General features: G+C 36.2%; 1 protein-coding gene across 2 annotated transcripts; it reads right to left on the minus strand.

Annotated features, from left to right (window-relative positions):
- Nucleotides 1-1,342: 1,342 nt before the first annotated feature.
- Nucleotides 1,343-16,534, minus strand: LOC147337924 (uncharacterized). Of its 2 annotated transcripts, XM_086312923.1 has the most exons (8): nucleotides 16,486-16,534; nucleotides 13,353-13,673; nucleotides 12,534-12,791; nucleotides 3,105-3,419; nucleotides 2,679-2,936; nucleotides 2,430-2,579; nucleotides 2,188-2,301; nucleotides 1,343-1,832 (listed from the first exon to the last, which is right to left on the minus strand). In XM_086312923.1, the coding sequence occupies exons 1-8, from the start codon at nucleotides 16,532-16,534 to the stop codon at nucleotides 1,657-1,659; spliced, it is 1,641 nt and encodes a 546-aa protein (XP_086169049.1). In that variant the 3' UTR covers nucleotides 1,343-1,656. The 2 variants fall into 2 exon arrangements, with proteins under 2 accessions (XP_086169049.1, XP_086169055.1); XM_086312929.1 differs by lacking the exons at nucleotides 12,534-12,791; nucleotides 13,353-13,673; nucleotides 16,486-16,534 and adding an exon at nucleotides 4,475-4,617.
- Nucleotides 16,535-17,049: the final 515 nt, after the last annotated feature.

Below are 17,049 nucleotides of genomic sequence, written 5' to 3' on the forward strand. Positions count from 1 at the left end.
TGTGAGGGGATTACTAGTTAGATGATATTCTTTTGTTGGTTGAAGATAGGAACAGTGACCCTACAGTGTCTCTTTTTCATTAGTAGTGTAAGTTGTATTATTGGTGGTGACACAGCAGGCCATGATGCCGTCACATTAAGCTAAACAGGTAAATAAAACTGAATTAATTTAATTGACTTTTTTTTTCCCAGTTATAATATTTAGCTGTTCTTTAGTGTTGTTAGCTGAACCCTAAATGTGTTTCAGACACAGACTTGCATGAAGCACCTTTGCATACCATGGACTAAGACAGATGGGTGCAACCAAATGCTTTTTTCTGTTTTTGGTTAACATTTACAAATTGTGGTCAGAGTCCTTCTGGTTGGGACTGATAACTCGAAATGGTGATGCTTGCTCTTTTTCTATTTGCAGATGAGGAAACCTTTTGTGAAGGCAGGGTGCACTATGAAGCTTTGGGGTGATCTGTGGCAATTTAAGTGATGGATAACACTTTATTTAGATAGCATATTTAGATTCTAGCTGTTAAACGATCAATCAAAAGTACTCACTGGAAAAAAGAATAAGGTTCTACTTTATAACACAGAAACAGGTTTGTGGTCCCACTAATGCAATAATTAGGATCAATAACCTGAGAAGGACAGCTAGTGGTGAATATATCACTAAAAGCTTTTGTTCAAGTGGACACATATCAGGCAAGCGGACTCCACACCCTAATACCCACAGCCATGTGTCAACTGCTATAAACCACCATCTTAATAGATCTTAATAGGTCTCTAAATGTCCCACAAGTTTTTCACACAGGGCTATGTAGGTTTGGATTTTATCCTCCCATTTTCTGTTTATTTGTCTTATCATTGTCTTTTATTTAAATTTGTTTGATGATCTGATCTTTGTTGTTCCTGGGACTGTGCTCTTCTGGACACAGATCTCGGATGTTGTTCATGGAATCTCTGAGCTGCTTGCCCATTTTGGGAGTCACAGCCTCAAGTGTTTTGATTACCACTGGGACCACTGCTGGCCTAACCTTCCAAATCTTCTCTAGCTTCCCTCTCACCCCTAGGTATTTCTCAAGCTTCTTGTGTTCCTTCTTCCAGATGTTGCTATCACTTGGTATAGCCACATCTGTCACTACAGTCTTTCTCTTCTGCTTGTCCACCACTACTATGTACTCACTCTCAGGGGTATATCCCATTTATATTCTACAATTACACTGTTATAGTGTATCTGTGCAAAAACCAAAATATATGAAAAGCTACATTTTTGTTCACATAACAAGTGTGGTACAAAAGACGCTTTATTTACAGTCATATTTTCATAAATGTTAAAATGCTTTCTCTTTATCATGTTTCCATTTACATGTTGGTCGAACCTTTACCAAGTGAAGAACTAGTCAAAGGCTTCCACAGAGTACAGATGCAGAAAACACTCAGTGTTTGTAATTAAATCAAGAGGTCATGTAACAATAGTTGTGTTAATGACCTGATATATTACAAAAGTGACAGTTAAATAGTCCAATACATTAAACCTTATAAGCTATGGTTTGTATTTTATACGGGGAATTTACATTAAATGAAGGACCTTTAGGCATCTTAACATCAGCTCCTCACTCCAGCTACTTTCAGTGGAGCTGTCTGTCCAAAAGCACTGAGCACTTCTTCACCTGACTTTATGGACGTTAGCATACACACAATCAGTTCCTGCTGGTTCAGGCCTCCGAGGTCGCTTTGCAGACTTTACTTGGCCGTACTCCACAGCAGCTTTTTTCTCAGCTTGGTTTGCCTGCCTTTTGACAAACTTGACATCAGCAAAGACTTCCTGGTCATCTTCTTCCTCTGCAAAGTAGCAAAAGGGATGGTTCAAATATAGTATTAAAATAAGTGAATGATTAAAGGAATACAAAGACAGTAGATAACATAAAATGAGTCACACAAAATATGACATGGGTTCTTTAGCGAGCTTTAGAGTTTATAGTTTGTGGATTTTGCTTTGTTTAGACAGAGCTGTTTCACAGGTTTTTGTGTTAATTGTAGCAGGATAGCAGTATCTGCATATTTAACTGATATATGACAGAGTTATCAATAAACTCTTGACAAGAAATCAAAAATGTATTTAAAAAGCTTACTATTCCGTATATCCTAAAAAACAAAAAAGCAATCTGAGCAAAATAAGTGATGAAATAAAGTGTACCCTTTTTTGTAGGTTTGCTGTTTTGCTTTTTCCTCAAAGCACATATGACTACTACACCAACAACCAAGAAAATTACCAGCGCTGAGAGAACACTACCGATCAGTGGCAAATTTCCTGTTTCAAAAATAAAAGGCACAAACAGATAGCAGGTTGAATCAGAAAACATGTTGGTTTTTTATCAAGACAGAGAATGAGCAAAGGAGAAAATTACATCAATGGATCTGAAGTTACTTTTTACTTACTAATGTACCATGGCTCATCACTGATGGTAGTTCCATAATCCTTACCCACAGAAGTCTGTTTTGGTGGAGTACACAGGGTGTTATTAGCTTTATACACCCACCGTGATATCTGTGTCCCATTGACTGAAGTACAGTTAATGAAAATAAAGCCTATGAGCAATAAAACACATAATTCATGCAAAGTTACTGTATTAATTAATGAATTAGTAATTATCATATATATATCAGATTATTTATATTCTCACTCACCACAGGTCGATATCCTCTCCTCTTTGGAGACATTACTGACATTATTACTGACTGAGCAGACCAGATGTCCTGACACGTGCTGTTTCAGAGTGATGATGTTAGTCTCATTATTTCCAGAAAGGAGCTCAGCATCTGTCAGTGTGCGTCCATCCAGAGTCCAGCTGTACTGAGGACTGTCCCCTCCCTCAGAGGAGCAGGACACCCTCATCTCTCCCTGGGACAGACACTCAGAGAGCAGCACCACAGAGGACACAGGAGCTGAGAGAAACACACACACAGATCAGTTTTTTAAAATAGTATTTGGTCATTCTTTATAGTCTCTAATGAAAAACAGGGAACGCAAAAAACACATGTATCTGAAATTTTGTGAGATGTATTATATGGATTACCAAAAATCTATTAATGGCTTAATTTCCCAACATTTACCTTGAATGAACAACTGTAAAGTCCACCCGCCTGATGATCTTCCATCTGAGTCAAAGGTTTGAAGGGTATAATTACCACTGTCTGAGCTGCTCAGGTTATTGATCCTAAATGTTCCTCTACTGGGAAAAAGATCCACTCTTATAGAATTAGAAGTAACCTTATTATTTCTTACATTTAATATTTTTAATGTATTTTTTAACAAATTGTATTTATTAATTTCTGAAGTGTTGTCCATCAGCTGGATTTTCACAGTTCCTCCCAAAGGTCCATAACACTGAGCTCCATCCCATCTGCCATCACAGTGAGTTTCCACACCTGCAAACAAAAAAGGATACACAGTTGGTTTGTTTGTTTTTAAGTTACAAATTTGAGTTTGGCAAAATCTGCAAATGTCTACCTAAACCAAAAATGACGGTTTTGTGCCCACTGTCTGTCACAGATGAACATTATACAGGTCTGTGAATCACAGTTAAGGTTCAGCTAGCAGCACTATTTTCCCTGTGCTGATGAACAGTTACAAACTAAAACTAGAAAATTACAAATTCAAATTATACAACTAGAAAAAGTTGCACTTCCTGCGAAAATGTAGTGTGAATGCCGTGTAGTGGAATCTGAAAACAGCAGAAGAAGGAGAGCTATCTGTTGAAAACAGGTATAGAAGCTGAACTCTGCTTTATTTGAAAGACTACACTGAAGAGTGTCAAGAAAGCAGATTACATGTAAGCAGGGAAGATGTGCAGCATCTGTCCCATGGTCTGGTCTGAGAACGGCTGCTCATCTCACCGAGCTAAAACATGGCTCAGCCCGGCAAGCAAAACTGGTGATCACACTGATAATGTGGTTCCTGTCAGCAAAATGGGCTGATTTCTTGACACTCTTCAGTATAGTCTTTCAAATAAAGCAGAGTTCAGCTTCTACACCTTTTTTCAACAGATGGCTCTCCTTCTTCTGCTGTTTTCAGATTCCACTACACGGCATTCACACTGCATTTTCGCATGATTTAGCTGCTGTAGCTTTAGGGTTTTGTTGATGAAACATGTTGCCTTATTGTTATACCATCATAGTCTTACTTCATTTTTATTGCTATAGCCTATATGGCCTGTTAATGAAGGTATAGCCTTCGTTAACAGGGCACTCAAATTAGTATGTTTTGTCACAAATATCAATAGTATTGATACCAGCACTGTTATTGGTATTGGATCGATAGTACGACAGGATCTATAGTTTGTGTTCAACATATGTTGAACAAAATATCTTTAGCTAAATATAGCTCTTTCTTCTCTCTCTCTCCTTTTTAATCATGGCAGGAAACATATTATTGATTATGAAATTAATAAGTAGAGACGACATGACAAAAATAAGTTACTCACCATGAGAGACTCCAAGCAACACCAGCAACAGTCCAACTGCAGCTTCCATGTCTGTTCAGCCTGTGTTGATCAAGTCAGCAGCTTTTCCATCAAAAACAAAGGTGGGTGTGGTGCTCTGAACGGACTCCAAATTGTTAGTAAGCAGCCTCAGAGGCGAGTGAAAACGTTGGCGTCCGGTTTTGAAGTTGTACTTGTATATTCATGCACTGAGGGGATAAAAGGAAGTGGTGTCGGTTTTCCTTCCTCTTTTAGCTTTCAAGAAAAAAGATTCATGTGTGATGGATTGCGAGGAAGGGAGGGGAAGCATTTATTATTTATTACTAAGTGATGTTTTGAGCATGCCTAAAATATAAATTGGCCCATAAAAAATAATCTATTCATCTATAAACACTGTAAAAAAAAAAACATGTCTAACCCGTGACAAACAGGTCAACCAGCACATTTTGTGTTTACACACACTGTGCAGTATAGCAGTTAACTCCATGTTTAAAATCTAAGATTACTGAATAAAATATACAGTTCTAAAATGTATTCTTGAAATTAAATAATGGTTCATTCATTCATCTTTAAAGCTGAACAAGGGGTCATTTCAGATTTTTAGCATGTGAAGTATAACTGTACAAATCTTAACAAGACGTATAATCCACCAAAATACGTCACCCATATACTGTAACAACTGCAATGAAGTTGGATTTCAGTTCTTATGATTTCATTTTAAAACCTGAACATTGGAGGAATAACTGTTCTTTCATATAATGGCACTCTCTCCTGGAACAGAATAATAATACTGCTTCAAACTTTTCATTGCCTAGTTACACCTTTGTTTCCATGAACACTGACAACAATTAGTTATGTGAGATTCTTTTTTCTTTCTTTTGTCCATGCCCTCTGTCCATGCTAAATTATATTTGGGCATTTTTACACTGGTTAACATAGTGATAATAATAATATTGATATTATTCTGTCATCAATCTGAGAACCCCTTATTGTCTAGTATATCATATTTGATACATACAGGTTTTTTTTTAGTTTTTTCTAAAATTCTATATCATCTGTGTGATTTTTTTTCCTGTGAAAGCCCTAAATAAATTGCACAATACACTTTTAAGCAATTGAAACTCTCAACTTTCAAACATTTAGAATTTTCTGGCACTTATCTCATGGCTCAGTTTTTAAAGGGTTAACATTTTGTCAGCTCTCTTATGTTGACGTCTTGTACTGACCCGTTTGTATATGATGGCTTCACAGTGGTCAGATGCACTGAGATGTATTACAATCAGTGTCGGATCCTATCACAATGTCATTCTGTTTAGTTAAAGACTCGAGTTTCACGATGTTTTGTTACTGAAGATGCTTGTAATTAGGCTGCGGGCCAAATTACATTTGGCCCGCGAAGCAATACCAAATTACTATCAGAGCTGGCCTACTGGTATTATACAGCTAATATATATATTGTTTAGTATTAAGCTTTGCTTGTTCCATATTCAGTTTTTAGCAAAATGTGTTTGAGTCCATAAGAAAAGATTCATTCTTATATCTGGAGGAATAAATATATTTCAATAAATATTAACGTTAGCCCGCGACTTTGTTCCAGTTTTGAACTTTGGCCCACTGTGTATTTGAGTTTGACACCCCTGGTTCACAGCAATGCAAAGGAAGTACACATATTGTACAAGGTGATAAAATATGTGCAGCCACACTGTGCTATTCACACTTTTCTAAGCATGCTTTTTCACTGTAATGTTCCTGTTCTCAAGCTAACTTAAGTTTCTCATGTTATCATGGTCACTTGGAAAAAAAGTGAAAAAAACTTAGAGCAAATGTATTTATTTGGTGTCTAGATATTTCTGAAGTGCTGTGCATCACTTGGTAGACCACAATTAGTGCACTAATTTATTCACGCTTTCTTCAAGCAGTTATCTAAGTTATCTCTAAAATTAGAAACACACAGTGAGCTCACTAACACTGTCAGAGAAAAGTTAAGGGCTTCTCTCTTTACCTGACAGAGGATAAATTATCCCCAGTCAGCCCTTCAGAGTCCACAGCCTGTGATCAGAACACAGTTAATGCTACATCTGTAAGTCTTCCATTAATTACTTATGTCAATGGATCCCCGAGGAAAGCCAAGAAAGCTGATGCTACACTTGCTAAATATTTTATAAAAGTAACAGAAACAACAAGTGAGAAAAAAGGCATCTTCTTGAAAGATGACCTGTTTATGCACAAATGGGCCTAAGTTAAAGCAGGAAAATCAAGATGAGGACTAGGGTGTGGTATGGCAGATGGTAGTTCCCAAGGGGTACAGCCAAGGTGTGTTGCAGCTAGCCTATGAACATTCACAGTCTGATCATTTAGAAGTTAAAAAAACATGACCGCATCCTCCATCATTGGCTGAGTGCTGGGAACAGTTTTTCTGGCTGGGTCTTAAAACTGATGTAGCTAAACCTGTAGCACTTGTCAAATTGCTGGTAAGTGTGACCACTTTGTGCAACCTGTTCCTATCATTCTGCAGTTGGTGAGTCTTTAGAGTGTGTAATTGTTGATTGTGTGGATCTGCAATCTTTAGGTATTTCGAAAATAAAATCTCTAGCCTCAAACAAACGTCTGGCATCAAACTTTAAAGATCATGATGCACAAATACTGCCTTGAGACTGAGAGACACTGGGGTAAAGGTCTTGCTTTCCTGCTGTTTGCTGCTCACAAGGCTAAGCAGATATCTCTCAGTTTTATCCCTGCTGAGCTGCTGTTTGGACATAATGTGTGAGGGCTGCTAAAAGTGTTTGTCCTTGATGTTGTCACACAGTTCCGAGCCTCTTCTTTTCTCAAAGTAACATAAAAACGCTATATGATAGGAAAACTGTTCAGTGTTTTTTTTTTTTTTTCAACCTGCTGACAAGTGCTAGTGTTGGTACCCACACAGAGTTGTTTTCAGCAAAATTTGCAGGTCAGGGTTAAGTTAAAAGCAGCATAAATTACACCAGACTCTCCACACACCTGCACGGTGGAAGCAGACACGCCTGTGTTATACTAACATGCTGAAACTGTTCCAGTGACTTTAGGGAAGATCCCCCAAAATTCCCATCTAAAAGACAAACCTTCTGAATCCACTTTCCCTGTCTCAGTTTCACTGATATCCGTGCCAGTAGATAGTGATGGTTCCTTCACTATTTTTATTCATGCAAACCTTTTCTGCTGTTTTGTTTTTCTTTGTTTGTGTTTTTTTGTTTCACTTTAGAGTTTAGTGTGTTCGTTTCTTTCCAGGAGGATTTTTTGTTTGTTGTTTTGTCCTTGGAGACCCTGAAGATGAATTTGCTTCCTTTTCTCCTCCTACTTAAGTTAATTGTAAATAGTTGTTTGTAAAATTGTAAAATAAATCTTTGACTCATCGTTTATGGGCTTATGTATGGCTTGTGCTGTTGCCCTTGTGTGTTACACCCTTGTGCCCCCTAGACTTCACAGACAAATGAGGGGTCATAACAGTGTAATGAAAATTGCAATGTGATTACAGTAACATGATATCAATAGATGGTGTCAAAATCACCCAACTTTGCTTCTCACAGAGTCTATTGACACATTCAGTAGCTGTCAAAGTATAAATATTAATTAGCCTCATCATACAGCAGCTACATCAGCCACAATTATAGTTACAGTCAGTGGTACATCAAAATGTACCAAGAATTACAATGAATTATTTTTTGTGTAAAGTTTTACAAGCATAGGTGAAGCTTTAAGTTGCAGAACTTAACACAAAGGATGTTATTAAAAGCTACTCAGTGACTGTACTTGATAACAGAGCTATTGCATATTTTAAATAATTAAACAGAGCTAAACATAAGAAACTCCTAATAGCACCACCCGCAGTCCAAATGTAGCTTCGTGTTTCCTCTCTGTTTGTCTGTGAAGGTTCTCAGTCATCCAGGTCATCGTAGTCTAAGGAGCTTGGAAAGAAAAGCGTCTGGACTTCTTTAAGTTCTTTCCTCTCTGTTCACTTTCTGTCAACTTAGCCAGCAGCTTTCAGATAAACTCCTCTACTTTACCAAGATGCAAACAGCACAGGATAAATGCAAGCAGGCCTCTTTGCACACTGTGTGCATAGAGGCACAACTGGTTTCCTGTTGGTGACCGGCTTCAAATAAAAATGTGTGAACTCAGACCAGGCAAGATGTATGTCAGAGAAACCCAATTCTCAAAAGTACTTTTAATATTTACAACTGATTTATATCCAGTTTGAAGCTAATTGAACACAGAAATGACAAAAATACGCTGTATAATAAAGCCATATATATATATTGTTTAATACATTTAAAAAATAGAATACTTCAAACCTCAGAACACATTCACAGACATTCACGATCGTTGTGTTGCTGAAGTTTTGTGTGTTAAGGTTATGTGCATGCCAGTAGATGCTAATAATGAATAAAATGAAGTCAATCAGCATTAATAGTCACCATACAAAACCACAAGTACACATGTAGCTGTTACATAATCGAGCTATTATTCGTATTGATTGTATTGTGCTCTTCCCATATATTATAAGTCTGTACTGATGAAGATAAATAAATATATATATATATATATATATATATATATATATATGAAGGAAGCCAGACTAAAGTAAGAAAAAGGAAATAAAACATTAAATTTGCTCTGTCTCTTGTTTTTTTGACAACAGCACACTCTTCAAACCATGCATCATAGCAGGTCTCACTATAATCTCATAAAGCTTCCCTTTCACTTATGCTACTATTCTTCTGTAACATATCAGCCCAGACACTCATCTCCACCCAGTTTAACCTGCCACCACTCTCTTCCTTACCTCTCTAATGCATTGTCTGTTGCTTTGATTTTTTGTTATTTAAATTCATCCACTATCACTACCTTTTCTTGTTGCATTTTTACCTTTTCACCCATCTCCCTGACATCCACACACATGTATTATGTCTTGTTTCTACTGAATTTCACTCTTATTCTCTCCAGAGCATATCTCCACCACTCCAGACATTATTCCACAATGTGTTTCTACACCAATCTGCATTTAATTATTAGTTATTGTTAATCTCTGGCTCTCTTCTACAGTGTGTTTTTGTCCTGTCTTCATCTGCTCGCCCTCAACTGGTTGCGGCAGATGGCCACCCCTCTCTAAGCCTTATTCTGCTGGTTTCTTCCAGTTAACACAAATCTAACCAACCAACACGACAGTAGACATGATCACGATTACCTGCTGAAGTTCAAACTGAGCATTCAAATACGTAAGAAAGCTGATTTTGTGGCTGTGAACGTGGCATGGTTGTTGTGGCATTAGTTACTAGTTACTTCTTCAAAAAAGTAACTGAGTTAGTAACTGAGTTAAAATATTTTAAAAGTAATAACTCAAAATGTTAGAAATATTCCAGTGTTAGAAAATCAGCACTGCTCAGTGTTAGCCATTGTTAATCTTCAAAACTGATTAGGTTACTTTTAAACATATAACACTGTCAAAAGTGTTAATTTAACACTCAACAGTGATGTATTTAACACTCAGAGGTGTGGACCCATATAGACACTCTCTAGTGTTAATTTAACACTGGAGATTTTGCTGTGCACTTGTCCTGACAACCCAACAGAGTGAACATTATTGCCACAAACTGTCACCTTCAAGCATGAGCTGAGAGTAGCTATGTGTCTCTCCTGTGCCTCCACCCAGACCCCCCACACCTAGGCTATGCAAGAAAGGGTGGAGTTGGCTTAGGTTTCTCATTACTCATCTTGTTGCTTGTGAAACCTCCAATGGTGAATGTGCTGTGGTTGATAAGTCACTAAAAATCCTCCATTACCACGTTCTCTTCATCTTATCTTCATTTTATTCCTGTACAGGTGGCGTGGGGCACCCGCAATTAGGTTGTACATGTACAATGACAAAAACGGTCTACTCTATTCCATTTTATTGTACTACAAACTTTTCAAAAACATTTAAAGGAATAAATGTAAACAAATTGAGTACAATACTATTCCTTTCAAAGTAAATGCCTTAGTAGAGGTTTGCACACTCTGAGTGCTTCTCGTTTCATTTTAAGACCTGAACATTGGAGGCATAACACCAAGACAACTATTGTAAATATCTCACATAATGGCTCCCTCCATTGACACATATAAATAATGCTGCTTTCATTGGGTTTTTTTTTTGGCCATTTAAAGCTTTGTCTGACAATATTCTGTTTAAAGTGATTTTATTGAATGTAGTTTTTATTGCACTACCTCAAAGGCCCTAAATGTATTAGAGGAACCCAAAATAAACAGCTCTTGACAATAAAAGGTTTTTTAGGGTATTTTACACTTGCTGTAACAATAAGAATACTCTTTATCATCAACGCTTTCTTGGACTGACCTATTTAATAGTTAACAGTTTTACAGTAGTCATCTACAAGTTTGAAATCTATTGCAGTTTCTGACCTCATCACAGTATCAGTCCATGTATCCATTTAAAAACAAAGGTTTTGAGATGTTTTGTTTACAAAATTGCTGGTTGAATTTAACAAAACTTGGCTAAGCAAGTGGACATATCTGCTTATAAGCAGAAGCTCTGAAACTGTACATCTTGATAAGATATGGACAGTCACACTGTGCTATTGTTTCACACTCTAAACATCATGCTTCCTGTGTCACATGTCACTGGCTGTGTAGCAGGAAGGTTAGGACGCAAAGACAGAAGTTAAACTCAAAACAGCTTTATTGCTAAATGAACAAAAACTAAAATACAGAATAGAATAATTCAATCAAGGTAGAAACAGGAACTAATGAACTAGGTTTACTTGGTAGGACACATGAACAGCAGAACACACAGCAAGAGGCACACTGTCTAGAGGAAGAACAGAACATGAAACTAAATGAGACTGAGGCCATACATGAACATATAGGAAGATGAGGGAACAGGCAAGAGGTGGGAGTACAGACACTTATCCCAGGCTAATGAAATAAGAGAAACAAAACAGAACACAAAGCACAAGGGATGGCAAATTAAAACAGGAAATGACTAACATTAATACCTAGACTATGACATATGAGCTTGACACAAAGACAGAAAGTTAAGGAAACACAGAAAAGGCAGAACCAGACAGATACACAAGGTAAGCAAGAAAACGCAGCAATAAATAAACCTGTCCTGCAAATATATTGTTACAGTGTAGCAATAACAAAAGAAAAGTACACAGTATGAATCAGTGATGTTGATTTCAACCACTTGCAACAGTGCTCAAATTCAGTTTAGTACAAACAGTAGTTTCTGGTGGGTTGATTATTTCTATTTGCAATTATGTAATATGTATTTGATTTTAGGCCAAAAAATGTCTCAGATTAAAAGACTACTCTACTTACAGTTACAACATTTGTTATATTAGTTTCCACAGAATACAAATGCATAAGATACTCAGACCTTCTCATGGTAATTCAGTGTAAGCTGTGTAAATGTAAAACATGATTAGTGAATAAAAACAAGAGATACGTGTCATCTAAGTGTTATTTTCACACGCACAGAGATGTGAAATGTCAGTAGATCAAAGTTGACACTACACATTGCAAGAAGTAGAACTTCTCATTTCAACCATCAGAACAGAGTTGTCTGGATAGTCCATCATTTGTGGGACAGCAGAGACTTCAGCTTTTTCAGTTTTCTTTTTCTTCCAAGCAAAGTAGATGAAAATCCCAATTAATAAGAGAATTCCCATCACTGCTCTCAAACCACATAAAAGTAAGGAGTTATCTGTTCAGAGACACAAATATCACATTAAATTAGAGCTTTGACCAGGTTCACTTATGTATAACTGAGTTACCATTGGAGTAAGTGATACTACTAGAGGATTGATTCCTTACCTAGAGGAGTGTCAGAGACTTTTATAGGGCCCATTGTTGGTTTAATACACAGGGTATTTTTGGTTGCAAGCACCCACTTTGTAATGTGTGTCCCATCAGATAAAGTGCAGTTAATGAATATGAATCCTGAGGAATTCATTTGCTGTTTCAATAATTTATAACAAATGTAAAACTCATAACTCTTAAGATATTTTTGCATCATGTTCTTACTCACCACAAGTGCATATCCTTTGTTCTTTGGAGACACTATTGACATGATTTCTCACTGAGCAGACCAGATGTCCTGAGACGTGCTGTTTCAGAATAATGTTGTTACTCTTATTATTTCCAGAAAGGAGCTCAGCATCTGTCAGTGTGCGTCCATCCAGACTCCAGCTGTACTGAGGACTGTCCCCTCCCTGAGAGGAGCAGGACACCCTCATCTCTCCCTGGGACAGACACTCAGAGACCAGCAGGACAGAGGACACAGGAGCTGAGAGAAACACACACAGATGAGTTTTGATATTATATGTCAGAACTGTTCATTCTTAATAGTATATAAGGAAGAGAATTGTAGCCACAAAATACAGTTAAATTTAGAATTTTCAATTAAATATTCAAATTCAGTCTAATCTAATCTAATTTTATTAATAGCAACAAATCACAACAACAGTTGCCTCAAGCTGTTTATGTTGTAAAGTAAAGGACCATCTATACCACACAGAATATGAGATATATTATATAAGATGATATGTTATGTAGATTACCCAAAATAATGTTACATTTACAGGGCTTAACACATTTATTAGGCTACCATCTAATGCAACGTTTATACCACACCTGCCTTAAATAAACATTATTGATGATTAGCAAATATATTTTTTATGTTTCTATGATTTTTCATGCACCAATATTTATTAGCCCTTTAATCCAAATTATATTTTAAACACTATAAAGTATTTATCTATAAAGTTTAAAATGTTTGATGTTTTTATACATTTGTTAAGCACTATATATAATAATTGTAGTCATTTCTTGAAATGGAAAAAATTACCTTGAAAGATCAACTTGAAAGTCCACTCATCTGATTTTCTTCCATCTGAATCAAAGGTTTGAAGGGTATATTTACCATGCTCATTCCTGTTTAGACTACTGATCCTAAATGTTCCATTACTAGGAAAAAATAGAAATTTGTTCTCTGTGGTATCATGAAAACTCTTATTGTGTTTCACATCCAATATTTTTAATGAATCCTTTAACAACTGGTATCTAGGTATTTCTGAGGTGCTGTCCATCAGCTGGATGTCCACAGCTCCTCCCAAAGCTCCATAACACTGAGCTCCATCCTGTCTGCCATCACAGTAAGTTTCCACACCTGCAAATTCAAAAAATATTTTTGTAAAAAAAACAACAACAATAAAAAAGATATTAAGCAGCACTGAAGCAATTAAAAAATAATTCTGAATATTTCACTCACAGTGGGTTAATTGGTTATAACGTGTAAAAACAAGGTATTATACCTGGCATTGTGTCTTATATGTCACAGGTAATAGAGGCACCAGTACACGGTCACTGCAAACATGGTCACTACAAACTTTGCAACAAACTTGCAACGTTACAGTAGTAAAGTCCAAAATTTAGAGATATCTTAACGACTAAATATACCATATTTTCAGATCATAAGGCACACTGGATTATAAGGTGCACTGTCCCCGAACGGGTCTGTTTTCATACATAAGGCAGATAAGCGTCAGATAAGTCAATTTTGCTCAACTCATTCTTCTTGCTTCTTCCATTTCCGTACCATTGATTCATGAATGTTGAATCTTCTTTCAGCTGCTCTATTCCTGTGTTGTTGCAGTATATTAATGACTAACCTTTATTGTGGATGGGTTATCTCAGTTGTTCTCCTGACTGAAGTTTGGTCTGTTTATAGCATCCTGCCATGCGATTGCATTTGTCCGAATACCATCGGGAACCCTTACATTAACTTTTATTGAGTGGAAAAAAGTTAGCATTCATCCTCTAGCTTCACTGTGTTTATGTTGTGCTAACATAGCTGTGTCACTAGCGATCATGTAGCAAATCATTATATACCAACCAGCCCAACTTTAGTAACCCTACAAAAGTCACTGCTATTTAGTTTTCTGTCTTCATCTATGTTGGAAGTGAGAGCAGTCCCTAGTTTTATACTTGAAAGGTTTCACATCATTACTCTATGTAATAATACCAGTGACAGGCCTACATCTGTAATTAGAATCATATGAGACAAACACAATATGAGTTTATAATAGTGTCAAATTGAAGGCTTCAACTTGATAGCTATGTTCATGTTTCGTCTTTTTACTACTGCTATTTGCAATTCATTTTATTTTTTATAAAATTTTTGTCCCTGGTTTTATACTTTGAATTTTGATTTATTGTATTATTTCATTATTTGATCAATTCATGGAGTCCTTTAAAGCTTTGCATTATTTCACAAATGTTTGTAAAAGTGGGCTGCATGGTGCTTGATTTAATATGCCTGCGGCAATGTAACTGAAAACACCTGAATTCAAATATTAAGAGATGCCTTTGTCTATATACACCATTTATATAGTGTACATTACCAGTGTTGGTCAAGTTACTTGAAAAAAGTAATCAGTAGCTAATTACTGATTACTTCCCCCCAAAAGTAATCCCATTACTTTACTGATTACTTATTTTCAAAAGTAATTAATTACTTAGTTACTTTTTAAAAACACAATTTACAACCTGAAGAGGTGATAAAGTGATAGATCTTTCAGCCCAATTCTACTTTTTCTACATAATCCATCATACAAAATGTAACCAAATGGAAAAGTCTCTTTTTAAAACTTGTTTTGTTAGTTTTAATCTTTTAACTTTATGCATCTAGCAAAAATTTAATTATATGCAACATTCTCTGACTGGAAGTTACTGCCCATCTCTGTACATTACAAACGTCACTGCTGTTTAGTTTCTCTCTTCATTTATGTCGGAAGTGATAGCAGAGCTGTACGTCTTAATTTGTTTACGAAATCTTTCAGTCAGAACATGGTATATCCTGTTTAGGTGGAAACTAGCGAGCTAACTCCCTGCTAACTTCTAACTCCATTAAATTTAATAAATTCTGTTTTCATGGATGCCTCGATTTTTAACTTAATTGTTACACCTGGTAAAGCAGCAATGCTGATCATTATATTAAAGATGAAAGCATTTAGAAGGTTTTTAACTCCCAGTGATGGCTCAGTGTTCATTTATCTTTAGGACCTGAACAGACTCCGTGAGGCTCCTGACTATTTTATCCATAATGCTCCGACAGCAGTGCGGCTTCGTAGCTTACCAAAGTCGTACTAAAAATCTTTTTGACAGATTTTTGAGAACGGTTTATCACATAAAATTGGTTCGAGGTCAGTAAGCACAACCAGAATTCATACATGAGGCGCACCGGATTATAAAGCGCACTGCTGATTTTTGAGAAAATGTAAGCATTCTAAATGTGCCTTATAGTGCAGAAAATAGAGTACTACTAAAGCAATTTGGTAAGTAAACAGTGTATAATATGTCACCTATGACAACTACAATTACGAAATCATGGCAATAAAATTTTGAATAAACCAAGCTACTTTTTGTACCTTACGAAATTTTAAAGTTTTAACATTTAGTTGGAAAAGTAAACATCCTTAGATGTGGGAAAAAGAAAATAGGTAAAAAGATTCCATTATGAGGTAATTCCATTTCAACCACAAAAACTACAAGAAGAAGAAGTTGAAGAAGAAGTTGGTTTTGTGCAGCAAGGATGAACAAAAACTGCCTAAATTCTAAAAATGAATGCACAAAGTAAAGAATTTCTCCATTTATCTGCAGCTATATTTTTTCCAGTTAAAAACTTTAAAAAATATATCACTCAACACTACTGCATCATACCGCTACTGTAACTGATGAACACATTAGTCATGTTGGAAATCTGTATTTGCCAACATGACTATAACTCAGCACTGCTTGTTTTTACCTTAAGTGCATACTGTAAATAAGCTGAACTTATAAACAAATAAAAGACAAGAGATCCTTTGGCTGTTTTCAAGTAGTCAAATGTACTAACACATGCCATGGCTTCAAAACACACTGTTGATATATAAGATTTTTACATTATAAAAGTGTTGCATCTCAAAAGCTGAAAAACTCACCCTGAGCAACTCCCAGTAGAACAATCATCAATCCAAGCACAGCTTCCATCTTTTCTCACTGTTCAATGCGTGCTGGTACAGTTTTCAGCTGTCCGAGTGATTCCTTACATGTGATAAGTGTAAATAGTAATCATCCACAAACATCAGTGGAGATTGTAGCAAAGAGAGCTTTCATTTAATATCCAGGCAACTTTAAATCCAAGGAAAACTTATAATGAATTTTATTTTTGTATAAATTTATCATAAGTGTAGCTCAACCTTTAAGCTGCAGAACACTAAAGATAATATTATCATCGATTCAGTGACAACACTTATTACCCCAGCTGCTGCATATTTCAAACAATTAAATACAGCTCACCACAGATATGATGCAATAATAGCATCATCAGTAATATAAAATAATAATATGATATCAGCATCACCTACACAAACACAGCTTCTGTGTTTCTTCTCCATTCAGCCTATTCAGCAGGCAGCTTTCAGACAAACTCTTCTACTTTACCAAGATGTAAAAAGGCACAACCTACACTGACCATGTTTCCTGTTGGTGGAAGAACGTGTGAA

Source organism: Aulonocara sp. 'chitande type north' Nkhata Bay, linkage group LG2, assembly GCF_057382095.1.
Source record: "Aulonocara sp. 'chitande type north' Nkhata Bay isolate Kocher_YH1m ecotype deep benthic linkage group LG2, A_spYH_male_GT1.1, whole genome shotgun sequence".
In the NCBI taxonomy this organism is placed as follows: Eukaryota; Metazoa; Chordata; class Actinopteri; order Cichliformes; family Cichlidae; genus Aulonocara; species Aulonocara sp. 'chitande type north' Nkhata Bay.

Coding starts and splice junctions, on each gene's coding strand:
- LOC147337924 (XM_086312923.1), bottom strand. CDS start 16,534: ATGGAAGCTGTGCTTGGATTGATGATTGTTCTACTGGGAGTTGCTCAG. Junction 12,792..13,352: donor TTTCAAGTTGATCTTTCAAG/GTAATTTTTTCC, acceptor TGTTTCTCTCAG/CTCCTGTGTCCTCTGTCCTG. Junction 2,580..2,678: donor GGAGAGGATATCGACCTGTG/GTGAGTGAGAAT, acceptor TATTGCTCATAG/GCTTTATTTTCATTAACTGT.